Raw genomic sequence first — 12,751 nt, forward strand, 5'->3', positions numbered from 1 at the left:
TCTTGAGTGTGGCACCGGGCTCCATCTTGAACACGGCGGTGTCGGCTCCACTCTCGGTTTGACCCTCACACGAGACGTCGGAGCGCTCGAACGTCTGCATCTTGCCGTCGAACACCTCGCCGGCCTTGATAATGTAGGCCTCCGAGTACTGGACAGTGCCGGTGCTGGCTGGCCAAGATCCATCAGGCACGGCCGTAGCGGTTGCGGCAGCAATTAGGATGGCGGCTGACGTCGCGAACGGTGCGAATGTCTTGACCATTGTAGATTACAGCAATGGGAAGTTGTGGGTTGGCGGGGATGCTTGACCACTTGTTGCCTGAGAGTCAAAATGATGAATGACAGAGCTCCAACTAACGATTTAATCGGCGACTGCGCGACCATCGGGGACCTGTGACCGTTTGTGACGTTTGTGACGTTGGCGTCTTGGCGACAACAAACCGGTAGATCTGATGACCTTAACTCGAAGATCTGGAGTCCCAGTTGTTTTCCTGCAGGCGTCCTGCTCAGTGGGGTTTGAGGGCGTGCCCACATGCTTCACTCAATCGGCTCTTTTCGCTCGCGTGTCAAATCCGTGACGATGGATCATGTCTGACAGAATGTCAAGGTTGTGCTAACATGCTGCGCCGCAACTTGCGGAGCGCCGTAGCAATTTATCACGCGCTCATTTCCGTTCCACGAAGAAAAACATTATCTTAGATAACACGAGCAAGGGCCACTAGAGAGCATTCTTAAACAACTCTACCCCCGCGTATTGCATGGGATTGCTACTTGTCTCGAAGTATTAGTGAGCTCTCTTATACAGGTAACTAAGTAAGTAGATTATACTCTGACCGGACCTTTTGTTACAGTACTGGGGCTTTTACAGCACCATTGTATTTTCCACTTGTTTTCAAAAATCGGAGCTTCCTTTTCAATGCAGTTTGCAGCCTCGTCCGAATAGCGGATGCGAGCAAAATACTTATAGGCAGTCTGCCTCCTTTCAAGGATAATCAATGATTATCTCTTAAATCGACACGATCCGTTTACGTTAAAGCCCGCATACTGCACACGTACGAACCAAAAACAAGAAAAACGGGACAACGGTGTGACCGTATGGCGTTCGAGAAGCAAAATCTGTCAATCTTTGATTAACGTTCGACTACCGGAAACAGTTGATGGAAATGGACGAGCCGTCATTGGACACGTAGCGACAACATAAGCATTTGAACGACAAAGTATCTTGCATCCAATAATAGCAGTGCAACATTTAACCCTACGAATAATTGCTGAATCACTGTACACACACTGCTGGTAGTTCATATTGTTCAATAGCCTTGGACTCCAATAGTTCGAGATCTTGCCGTCGTTGTACGTCACGTTTAATTTCCTTGAAGATATGACCCAGCTGTATCGTTAGTCGCGTTAATAAACAAGTTGTTCTTCTCGAACACCACACGATCCAGGAGTTTCGTGGCCGTCACTGACCCGTTCGATCCGTTGGGCTCGTTTATCTCAATCCACGGCACGGCCTTGCTGTGAATGGACCACCACCACCGCAACACACTTGCAGTCGCCAGTGTCGACGGTGTGTATAGAGAGCGAGGCTAGGAAGTGGTGCTAGGTTCGAGCAGATCATTTTTGATCGAGTTGGTATGGTGCAAGATGCAGGTTGTCATGCTGTAGATTTTAATCTTTCATAAGAACTGATTGCTTGGACTGTAAAGCACCTGGGTTTCACTACTGAATCAGTGGACTTACATGAGATGCGAGGGACAGTCGATCAAGTGAGCGTATTAATGCACTAGTAATATATCCAATAGGACATGATACAATAACAAATGCGTGAACAGACCCTGCCAAGCTATGGCGATTGCGGGCAATATCCGTATGACGATTAGCGCACAGTTCTCACCCAAACGGCAGTTTAATCGGAAGGCGATCATCCTGGATCTGAAATCATGGAGAGTATATGCACTTCTAGAAGTACCAAATACAGTATTGCACTGAGTACACACCAACCCAAGCGAAGCAACGCACGACTGGAACAGTTTTTGCAGCTTTTGTTGCCATAGGAGATCGACGAAACGATCATACATCTGTACATGCACCAGACTGAACGTGAGAGCAGCTAGTAATTTCCATCATTTTTAGCTTGCAGCTGCTACACTCCAGCCGCTGCAAGAGCAGATATGAACGCTGAAGGTTTTGTTGCAGCCTGCACAGCACCGTCAATTGCATTCTATTGCAGTACTCGCTGCCGTTTGTCTGTCCAAACGTACCTCGATGCATTTATTAAGACGAAACCTTCAGATTTCTTGTAATTGTGTTATCTAACTCCGAGGTGAGCGCACGACGACATGGAATGGCGTGCCACGAGTCAACTTGTCAACGAGCAGCGCTGCATTGACTGGCATGATCCATCGTCACGGATTTGACATGTGAACAAAAAGAGCCGATTGGGGTGAAGCATGTGGGCTCGCCCTCAAACCCCACTAAGCAGGACGCCTGCAGGAAAACAACTGGGACTCCAGATCTTCGAGTTAAGACCATCAGATCTACCGGTTTGCTGCATCCCGGTTGCGCGGACGCCGGCTGCACAAACGGTCACAAGGCCCTCTGCTGGACGCAGTGTAAATCGTTAGTTGGAGCTCTGTCATTCATCATTTTGACTCTCAGGCAGCAAGTGGTCAAGCATCCCCGCCAACCCACAACTTCCCATTGCTGTAATCCACAATGGTCAAGACATTCGCACCGTTCGCGACGTCAGCCGCCATCCTAATTGCTGCCGCAACCGCTACGGCCGTGCCTGATGGATCTTGGCCAGCCAGCACCGGCACTGTCCAGTACTCGGAGGCCTACATTATCAAGGCCGGCGAGGTGTTCGACGGCAAGATGCAGACGTTCGAGCGCTCCGACGTCTCGTGCGAGGGTCAAACCGAGAGTGGAGCCGACACCGCCGTGTTCAAGATGGAGCCCGGTGCCACACTCAAGAACGCCATCATCGGCAAGAACCAAATGGAGGGCGTCCACTGCGACAAGCACGACTGCACCATTGAGAATGTCTGGTGGGACGACGTGTGCGAGGACGCCCTCAGTATCAAGGGTGGCACCGCTTCCAGCGTGTCCACCGTGACTAACTGCGGTGCCCGCTACGCCGACGACAAGGTCATCCAACACAACGGATACGGCACTGTCAAGATCGACAGCTTCTACGGTGAGGACATCAGTAAGCTCTACCGTTCGTGCGGCACGTGTGGTGACAGACCTAAGAAGGTGTCGGTGACCAACTCGTACATTGTGAACCCGACCAACTCCATCGTGACGGTGAACAAGAACTGGGGCGACCAGGCCACGCTGAAGAACATTTGGATTAAATCGAGCAAGGCGAGCGTGAAGGTGTGTCAGTGGTCTCAGGGCAACGCCAACGGCGAGCCGAAGATGCTGGGCAATGGCCCGTCACCGCCTCTGTGTCAGTACTCGGAGAGTGACGTGCACATCAACGAGGACATTTCTAATGCGAAGCAAACTTCGCCGTCCTCCACTTCTTCTTCGTCGGGCGACGTGACTCAGACGGATGCATCGGCCTCCACCGCCTCGTCGGGCGACGTGACCCAGACGGATGCATCGACTTCCACCGCTTCATCGGGCGACGTGACCCAGACGGCATCTTCGGAGTCGACCGAGTCGACCGAGTCGCCGGTGGCCTCTTCGGCTTCGACTGCGTCGTCGTCGTCGCAGAACCCTACTCAAACTACTTCGTCATCGATGACCAGTTCGGCTTCGGCTTCGTACCAGGCCTCTTCGAACTCGTCGACGGACGCTTCGGAGGCCGAAGCCCCCGGTACGGTTGCGCCGGTGGAGAGCGGCAGCTTCGAGCAGTCGGTTATCAGCAGTGATGCCAGCCAGACGCAGCAGCAGGAATCCACTGAGGAGCCCACTGCTACGCCTTCCGTCTCGAGCTCCAGCTCTGGTTCTCAATACTCACCGTCGGACGATGTCTCGCAGACTGCTGTACAGCAGTCGAGTGTCGCATCCAGTGGTGCCTCTGATCTCCCATACAACAACGTGGTGCTCGACTGTGGTTCTTCCTCTGGCAAGAACCCGGAGCAGAGCGGCTCGGCTTCGCAGCCGACCAGCGTGGCTTCCAGCAGCGCCTCCGACCTTCCCTACAACAACGTGGTTCTCGACTGCGGCTCTTCCTCTGGCAAGAACCCGGAGCAGAGCGGCTCGGCTTCGCAGCCGACCAGCGTGGCTTCCAGCAGCGCCTCCGACCTTCCCTACAACAACGTGGTTCTCGACTGCGGTTCTTCCTCTGGCAAGAACCCGGAGCAGAGCGGCTCGGCTTCGCAGCCGACCAGCGTGGCTTCCAGCAGCGCCTCCGACCTTCCCTACAACAACGTGGTTCTCGACTGTGGATCTTCGATCGGCAATAACACCGAACAGAGCGGTGTGACTTCGCAGGAGTCTAGCTCAAGCAATGCCAACGACGTGACCCAGACGGATGTGGCTTCTAGCAACGTCGACGATGTGACCCAGACCGACGTGGCTTCTGAAGTGCTTACCCTGTAGTCAACTTCAGCTTCTGCTTCCGCTGGTAGCGGCACCGCCGTTAACGAAGCGTGACTTCGTTGATATCGTGTACATGGAGGTTGACGCAGGTTGGCCCAAGTATTAGTGTTGTGGCGTTTGCAAAGGGATAGATAGACCTAATAGATGTTGTACTTCAGCATAGTTGTTAATACGTGTATGAATGCCTAAAAAAAAAAAAAAAAATTGCTTCTTTTTCAATTATTGCAAAGTGGAATTGCATTTGTCTAAAAACTGCAGCTATAATTGCAAATCAATTAAAATAGAGCTCGCACAATGCCTTTAATTGTACTAAGTTGTGCTACTGTAGTAATTGCGAAAATATACAGTAAAATATCGTCCTTCAACTTTTTCTTTCTTTTTTCTTTTTATTTTTTTTTGCGAAACACTCGTCACAATTGTACAGCTGCTGTGAATGGACCATTCGATGAAGCATCCGGCCAACAACGCCATCTCGACACAAGACTACATAAAGTACTCAAGTTGAACATTTAGTATTGAGCTCACAGTACACAGATGTCTAACCAAACTCTACAACAGTCAAAAGACTTGGGTCGAACGCAAAACTCTTGGCCGTAGATTATCCACGAGTCCAGGAATGATTTTTGCTTTTACAGCCTCCGGGCGCGACAGTTCCATCTGGAGATTCATTGTCGATACTTTCATCGGAAATGTTACTAGAATCGCCCGCAACACTGCTTTCATTTGAGGTGGCCTCCGGATGTTCACTTGAAGCAGATGTAGCAGTCGGAGCGTTTAAAGGACTTTCGGTCGTTGAAGCCGGGGCTGTCGTGACTGGATTCTGCGTTGTAGGGGCCATTGTAGAGTTCCCACTATCAGCAGTAGGGCCACTGCAGCTGTCAACGTACGAAGGCTTGCCGAAGATATAGTACTGCTCATAATCGTCGTTGCTGCCTTTGTATTGCGTCGACTCGATCGAGTTGGTGTAGAAGTAGAAGCACTCGTCGTCGTCCAAATTCTCGTTTTTGGTCACTCTGTCGCCTCCAACAAAAGTAGGGCATCCAGTCTCACTGCCTGAGCCTGCGGAAGTCAGCGTGATATCTGCGCACGATACAAACTGGGGTTCGGCCCAGCCGATGTTGCCGTAGCTGGAGCCCACACCGAACCAAACCCACTGCAACACGTAGTCACCTCCATCCAGCCAATCTGGTAGTGTAATGGTATCACCGCAAGAAATGGTGTGATCTCCGCTGCTATCCCCAGCATATCGACTCGTTGACCCGTCAGCAGGGACACAATCCGGTCCAGATTCTCGGCATGTGTAGAAGAAAACTTTGTCATCAAAGTCTGAGGCAGTCTCACTGCCGACTGGTGAAATGGCCCATCGGATGAATCCACCGAGATGGTTATTGCGCCAGTAGCGAACATCGATCGTCTCGCCGGGGGAAAACGAAGTTGGGGTACCGGGGGTAGTGTTGGACAGCCAATAGTGCCATCGGTCGTACGTGGTCCAGTCTCACGGGATACAGGCTTCACTAGCCACGAATGAGCTTCAATAGCGGGAGGGAGGAGGTAGCTCAAGACAGCGTAAAAGAAGGCAAGGAACTTCATCGTAAGACGGTGAATTGGAAAATGAGATCAGATTAAGACGAGGACTTGGATGACTACCTTTAATATCCTTCGTTCTTCACCATGCGGCTATCATTTTAGTCGCTAGAAGACGGACAGCGAAAGGGTGTGGACGAGAATCATTTCACTTCGGATCACGAGATCGCATGGTTATCGTGAATCCATCCGGTCCTAATTTCTTTTGGGGACACACGAAAGCGAAATTATCAAATTCCAGCGACTTTTTCAGCAGCCCACGTGGTCTATCCTTCCGGTGATCCGCTGCAGCAACTGGTTAGATAGATACCTTCGTATCATTCTCCAATGATTCAGTTCAGTGTTTTTTTTTGTTTTTTTGGAAAGGTATCGATTTATGTAAAGGTGTTGGTGGTCAGCACCGAGGAGAATGTGAAACATCGTCAGTGTGTGTGAATGCATCTACGCTGGACTTGACAGAACGGTCTACGATCCAAGCTGTCCTGACTTCAACCATGCAAATCAACGGTGTTTGCAGTACACACTGGCTTGTGTCATCCCTTTATAACACGGCATCTTAATGGCCGTGAAGGAGATGCAGCTTTAACTGCCGACGTCTTCGCTGTTTGCGGGCTTTTCGACGTGCAGTTTCATATCTCGCTGCAGCAGTAGGGTTGTCAAGAGAGGTCAATGGACTAACCATCGGGATCAAGCACAATGGAAGCTGTTGTCCTGCTGTATCGCCGAGAATGCTTTCAGTCTCGTGGTCAACCGCCAAGGTGTAAGAAGGATCCTCATCATTTTCAGATACTATTTCGTCGTGGATTCCTGAATTGTATTCTTGATCCAGTACATTTAGCAGCTGGTACTCCCCAGGCTTGTGCCAAGACGATTCGCCCGTCATTGTGTTGTAGTAGTAAGGATATCCATCCTCCGTAAATCCTTCAATCCACTCTCCACCTTTGTCATGTCTTTCATATTCCTTTCTCCACTCATTCGACTCCACTGCTGTAGCTCTAGATAACGCAGTCTCCTTAGCTGGGTTTGAGGGTGGTAGGGTGTAACTAGCTGGGGGTATACTTTGATAATCGTTGATAGCTACCGCACATTGGATGTGATGGTTGCGCAGTGCAAGGTGGTAAGCGCTTTCTCCACTGTAATTGTTTATATGCGGACTGGCTGCAGTCTCTAGTAGAGCGCGTACGTTTTCGAGGCAACCGCAGCCTGCAGCCACATGTAGAGCAGTATTTCCTTCGCTGCATTGGGCGTCAATAAAATCTTCATTTAGCATTTCACACAGAAAATGAATGGCTTCCAGCCCAGTGGAGCATGCAGCAGCATAATGGAGCGCCGTCCAGCCATTGTCATCTCGCTTTTCTGGCTGTGCACCGGCATCACATAGCAGTCGGATCATCTAGATCATCAAATTTAGATATTAGGACGATACAGATTTCAAAAAATTAAGACTGCACTCACTTCAACGTCACCAGCGTTCGCTGCAGCGTGGAATGCTGTGACCCCGAGAGGACATGATAGATTAACTTGAATAGATGGAGAGGTAAGCAGGACTTTTGCTGTGGTAACATCCCCTGATGCTGCGACTAAGAGCAATGGGCTTTCACCACTACACAATCAAAAGGAATTAGAGATGACCCAATATCTAGCATTCAAATAAAACGTACTCGTGGTTTTGAATGTTACAATCGATGCCCATATTAAGAAGCGCAGAAACTATAGCCGCTGTTTTGTCTCCAAGATTGAGGCTGATAGCCAAATGCACCAACGAATTGCCATTGTCATCACATAGAGATGAAGCGTAGCCACATTTCTTTAAGACTGAGCCGAACCTATTCTCCGTAAGCTGGACATTACTTTCATTGAGTAGCAAGTCGGAAATCTCTTTGAATAATTCTGCGACCGACCTGGTCGTTGGTTCTTCCAAGGGCAAATCTCGCGCGTATCTGCTGAGTTCTTCCAGATATTCTTGCCATTGACGAGCATCTAGCTCTACATGATCCAGGACACTTCCAGTCTCAGATACGGGTCTCCATTGAAATACTATTCTGCGGTGGTCGTTGGTAACAATCTGAAAACTGTTCACTGGTTCATCCAGTACAGAAATCTCAGCAATATCGACAAATGCGATGGAATTGGAAGCATTGTCTCCACTGTGGAGATCTCTATCATGATGCCATTGTAGTCGACTAAACGATTCATCCACTTCACACCACACACGTCGCGGTACTCCAAAATTTACAGCTTTCTGCTTGGTATCCTCATGGGTGTCGACTTGCGTCACGACGGAGCAGCGTCGTAAATGGTCGAGTTCAAACTCGCGGTCGGACACCCAGCACACGCCACATTGCCCGCATTTTCGCGGATAATCACAAAGCTGAGGCGAAGGAGGAGGAAATACATTGCTAGTTTCAATACGATTACTGCCTTCAGATGGGAACTTCCACAAGTAGCCTCCGATAGGCAGCACTTCGACGTCTTGAGTCACGTCATAGTTAGCAAAAGACGAGATCACAGCATCCACTAAGCGCTCTAATACGGCTTTGACTTCAGACAGCTCTGCCATTCTGCTTGCCATCACGCTGAAGTTACTCGCCCCAAGTACAGACGTAGTCGTTTTTAAAGCATGCCAAATATACCATGACATAGGCTAAGATTTATTTCTTGAACCTTAGGCAAAGGATTGCAATTTCTCGACAAATTCGGCCGCTGTAAGCACCTGGGCACCTCGTCTAGAAAAGCTCTCAAGCATCGAAGTCTTCTTCGAGCCCTCCGTAGTGCCCATTGTTAGTGGAAGAAGTGCTTCTTTCAGCACTGTGACTTGGTAGCCCCTGTCCAACGCAGTCTGCACACAAGACTCGACACTGCCCAGCACCGAGATGCCCATGACGACAATGTGAGTGACCATCAAGTTCCGTAAGATATAGTCCAGATTCGTTGCTGCGAACACACTGTCAACCAATTGTCAGTACCAGAAGAACGATCATAAGCCAGACCAACTAGACTTACTTGGCTCCTGTGCGCGAGAGCACAATGTCACTGTCATCATCAGGCGCGATTCTTTTGGGAACTTGAGCACCAAACCCATTCTTCGGTACGTGAATGCCAGCGTGTTTGTGAGCACGGGACCTCTCGCGACCATCGCATGTAGCACTCTCCACCACTGAATAAATAACTTCCATGCCTTCAGTCGCCCGACTAGCAAGTAGTACGTCCTGGATCGTCGGGATCAGCACGTTGTCCACGCGATCGTAAAACTGCGCATCAGTAACCGGACTAGATGACTGTGTAGCTACCTCTTCCTTGCTACTATACCCGTGACGCAGTGTAAAGTAGTTTTGAACGTCCAAGATCACCAAGGACGTCGTCATCGGACACCAGTGCAGCATGGCCAGTGTAGCTGCAGGATAAACATCCTCCACTACTCCAAGCTCCTCTTGGTTGTTTCTTTGACTCTCACGACTGCGACGTGTTGAACCAGCCGAACTGCTTTTCGTCGATGACGCTGGAGACCAGTCGAGTGCCGGTTCACTCGCACTCGTGCTCGGTGTGGCTACGACACTCTCAGACGATGACCCTGGCGCCTTTCCTTTGGACTGCGATATCTTACCAAGACGGTTGCGCAGCAGACTCGCTGCCTCTTGTTGCTGTTGTTCTCTCTGCTGTTTGAGTTCGATACTGCGCGCTGCATTCCGACTCTGCAGAGCCAAACTCTCCTGTTGTGCCAGTACCCGTGACGCTGTTTCAGCTCCAAGGAATCTGATAGTAAAGCACAGTTCCTTACGATCCAGATACGCCTCACGGATCTGCTGGAAGATGTCGATCGACTGTGCTCGAGACACCATCATGGCTGGGATACTCACGCTCTCCGCTACCTGGTCGAGACGTTGACCTGCATCCATGACGAAGGCCTCTCCACCGTCGTCACTATTGTTGGCTACTAGCACAGCCACTGCGCCTGCTTGCTGTGCATGCAGCACCTTCGTGACGAAGTCGCACAGTCCCCGTTGAAGCACTGCGATCTTCCCACTGAGCTCGAATGCATTCTTCAATGGAATATGAGCCGTCACGGGTTGTGCTACGACAGCCTGTGCGTAGATATCCTGACCCTCTCGTACGCCTCTGGCACCAAAATCGGCCAGCGGGCAGTACACTAGTTGCTCTTGAAGCTCCAGGAACGGCCAGAACATCGTCTAAAGCTTTAGTGACAGATCAATAGATACGCTAAACAGTCGCGTGAGGGGACGCGCAGTAAGCGATGGCGACGCTCCCTCCTACAAGCCAGCCGAGCGCCAAGCAGCCGCCTACGTCTATGAGCGGCCACGGCTTCCTGTCGTCTCCGCAAGCCTCCGACTACCTGCCGTCTATCTCGCCTACCGTAGTCTACTCGACGGCTCAAACGGCGTGGACGCCGCAGGAGCTACAGACGCTGCACGCCGGTCTCACGCAGTTCCCGGCCGACCAGTTCGATAATGTCACGCGCTACATTAAGATCGCCGCCACGTTGCCTCGGAAATGCGTGCGGGACGTGGCCTTTAAGGTCAAGGCGCTGGGATATCCTAGCGGCCAGCCTACAGCCACCAAACGCATGAAGATCGAGCCGTACCACGACTCCAACCAGTCGTCAGCTACGGCTGAACTGGAGGAAGCGCGACTCGCAGCGCTACTGCAGGATAACGTACTGGCCATCAACACGATGCGCACGAATCTACTGAACGGCAAAGCCGACGAGAACCGCGCGCAGATGCTCAAATTCCGCGAAAACTGCGAAACGGTGCTCTCAGCGTATGTGTCGATCGTCTCTCGTCTTGTGTGAGTGATTTATAGGCTTACATTTTGTTGTTGTATTTTCCTGTGAGCAGTCTTGGAGGCATCTGTACGTCCATTCCACCGTTGCCACTACAACTCGACACGTCGTTGTTAGAAGACAACGAGGATAGCAAAACAAATAGCAATGGCAGCAAGAAGAACCAGTAGGAACCAAGTATACTTGCTCCACATACCTGGTATTTGCTGCACTATCTACCATATCCTGACGTCTGTGTCGCCTCAATTAGCGCCTGCGACTGCGTCTATCGCGGTCATGGTCTCGACTTCTATCCCGACGGTCCTCTCGATCCCGGTCTCTGTCTCGACGCCGGTCACGGTCATGGCTTCGACTCCGACTCCGTTTCCGGCGGTCCTGGCTGCGACTGCGACTGCGACGTCGACGGTCTCTATCTGCTGACCTGCTGGATCTCCTCTCCCTGTCTTCTCTACGAGGTTTGTCTGAATTGAGTCCGGAGCGTCTGTCCTCGTCCTTGGGTTCTTTTTTTCTTTTCTTCCTCTTCTTCTTGTCCTCCCCGGGAAGTGACGGTCTCTTGGTTGCTCCCAGACCCAACAGTTTGTGTCTCGGCTGTGGGGCGACGCCCATGTCGTCTGGATCCACGTCTCCTGTCCAGCCCATCCCTCTCAGCAGCGCCGCCCCGAATGCCTCAACAGGAACAGACTCGTACACGTCACTATGCACGTCTGGGGCCTCAGGACGCAGCGCCACGTCGTGACGATACTTGTCCGCGACGTCCTGCAGCCCATCAAGACCCGGGACCACATTTTGCTGTAAAATGGGCATCTTCTGACCATTTTTGGGTCTCTTGTCGCCGTCCTGGAACAGCTCGGCGCGCTTATTCTGCTTCTCGACAGGGATCACCAGGTCTTTATCGCTGCTGTGGGTCGTTTTAGCTGCCTGCGTCTCGGCGAGGATCTGTGCCGCCGCTTGTTCGTCCTCTGTACCCTCCATTTTATCGATGGATGCGCCTATTTTGTCGTCATTCGGCTCCTTTGCGGCCCCGTTCCAGGCGTTGGTCTCCAATAAGGGAATGACCAAAGGCTTCTTGCCATCCTCTGTGAGCGGCACCGGCGCATGTGGGTCGAAGTCGGTGACATATACCTTCTCGAGTGCAGTAGGAGCGATGGGAGCGGAAGCTGAGAATCCTGCGGATGCCCCCAGCGCCTTCTTCTTCTTACCCTTCTTGAGTGCGAACCCGCCAAGCTTCATGTTTTTAAAGGAAATTCAGCAATATTTTATCACTCAAAGTTGTAGAACTTTCGATGAAAATGTCGCTTTGCCGTTGGATGGCATTCAGACGAAAAAAACCCATTAAAATTTTAATGGTTTTTTTTCGTCTGAATGGCATCCCAGCCAATCAGCATGCGTGACGACGAGATTTTGGAACTATGTGTAAATACCCAAGCCCCTATATTATTACGACCCCAAATTTGACTTTTTTTTGAGTTGGTTCCGAATAACCCAAATAAACCTTGCCATCCCAGCCAGTCAGATTTACCAAACAGATAACGGTACACCGTAATCTGTGGGTACTCACTTAAGCTGACCTAAAAAAGAGTATTGATTTTGACACCCTTGTGTGGTTGACTTACTGGTTTGACTGCTGGCGAGCGCATGACGCCTAGAAACAAAGCACGTCAAAGAGCCCCGCAAGCTGCAGCCTTGCCAAAGCGGCAGTAATACAGACAACGTGTGACGGGGTCACACAGCACCTTGCGCTGAGGAAGTAGGCTTCCAAGAGTATACAAACTTTAAGTGAACGACCGTTCACGTGTCCCTGGTCTGAGGGGACGAAGT

The 12,751-nt window shown here is 51.0% G+C and overlaps 7 protein-coding genes across 7 annotated transcripts in view; 2 read left to right on the forward strand and 5 right to left on the reverse strand.

Moving 5' to 3' along the window:
* The window catches only part of PPTG_02950 (hypothetical protein), a gene marked incomplete at both ends in the record, with an annotated part of 2,271 nt that extends 2,012 nt beyond the window's left edge, over positions 1-259 (reverse strand). The window contains one exon of the mRNA XM_008894284.1: positions 35-259. Coding sequence (XP_008892532.1) covers positions 35-259 — 225 coding nt within the window. The remainder of the gene's footprint in view (positions 1-34) is intronic.
* A 2,453-nt stretch (positions 260-2,712) lies between these two features.
* PPTG_02951 (hypothetical protein) lies at positions 2,713-4,707 on the forward strand (the record flags this gene model as incomplete). The annotated part of the gene is made up of 1 exon (XM_008894285.1): positions 2,713-4,707. The coding sequence occupies one exon, from the start codon at positions 2,713-2,715 to the stop codon at positions 4,546-4,548; it is 1,836 nt and encodes a 611-aa protein (XP_008892533.1). The 3' UTR covers positions 4,549-4,707.
* A 439-nt stretch (positions 4,708-5,146) lies between these two features.
* On the reverse strand, positions 5,147-6,138 carry PPTG_02952 (hypothetical protein; the record flags this gene model as incomplete). Its single annotated transcript, XM_008894286.1, has 2 exons — positions 5,147-5,701; positions 5,755-6,138. 2 exons carry the CDS (start codon positions 6,136-6,138, stop codon positions 5,147-5,149), a joined length of 939 nt encoding a protein of 312 aa, XP_008892534.1.
* Positions 6,139-6,688: 550 nt separating this feature from the next.
* Positions 6,689-8,716, reverse strand: PPTG_02953 (hypothetical protein; the record flags this gene model as incomplete). Its single annotated transcript, XM_008894287.1, has 3 exons — positions 7,794-8,716; positions 7,588-7,735; positions 6,689-7,525 (listed from the first exon to the last, which is right to left on the reverse strand). Exons 1-3 carry the CDS (start codon positions 8,702-8,704, stop codon positions 6,689-6,691), a joined length of 1,896 nt encoding a protein of 631 aa, XP_008892535.1. The 5' UTR covers positions 8,705-8,716.
* Positions 8,717-8,797: 81 nt separating this feature from the next.
* On the reverse strand, positions 8,798-10,316 carry PPTG_02954 (hypothetical protein; the record flags this gene model as incomplete). Its single annotated transcript, XM_008894288.1, has 2 exons — positions 8,798-9,077; positions 9,136-10,316. The coding sequence occupies 2 exons, from the start codon at positions 10,314-10,316 to the stop codon at positions 8,798-8,800; spliced, it is 1,461 nt and encodes a 486-aa protein (XP_008892536.1).
* PPTG_02955 (hypothetical protein) lies at positions 10,241-11,159 on the forward strand. The gene is made up of 2 exons (XM_008894289.1): positions 10,241-10,911; positions 10,989-11,159. The coding sequence occupies exons 1-2, from the start codon at positions 10,385-10,387 to the stop codon at positions 11,101-11,103; spliced, it is 642 nt and encodes a 213-aa protein (XP_008892537.1). The 5' UTR covers positions 10,241-10,384; the 3' UTR covers positions 11,104-11,159.
* A 20-nt stretch (positions 11,160-11,179) lies between these two features.
* On the reverse strand, positions 11,180-12,163 carry PPTG_02956 (hypothetical protein; the record flags this gene model as incomplete). The annotated part of the gene is made up of 1 exon (XM_008894290.1): positions 11,180-12,163. The coding sequence occupies one exon, from the start codon at positions 12,161-12,163 to the stop codon at positions 11,180-11,182; it is 984 nt and encodes a 327-aa protein (XP_008892538.1).
* Between the last annotated feature and the right edge of the window lie 588 nt (positions 12,164-12,751).

Source organism: Phytophthora parasitica (genome assembly GCF_000247585.1).
Source record: "Phytophthora parasitica INRA-310 unplaced genomic scaffold supercont2.2, whole genome shotgun sequence".
NCBI classification, from domain to species: Eukaryota; Oomycota; class Peronosporomycetes; order Peronosporales; family Peronosporaceae; genus Phytophthora; species Phytophthora nicotianae.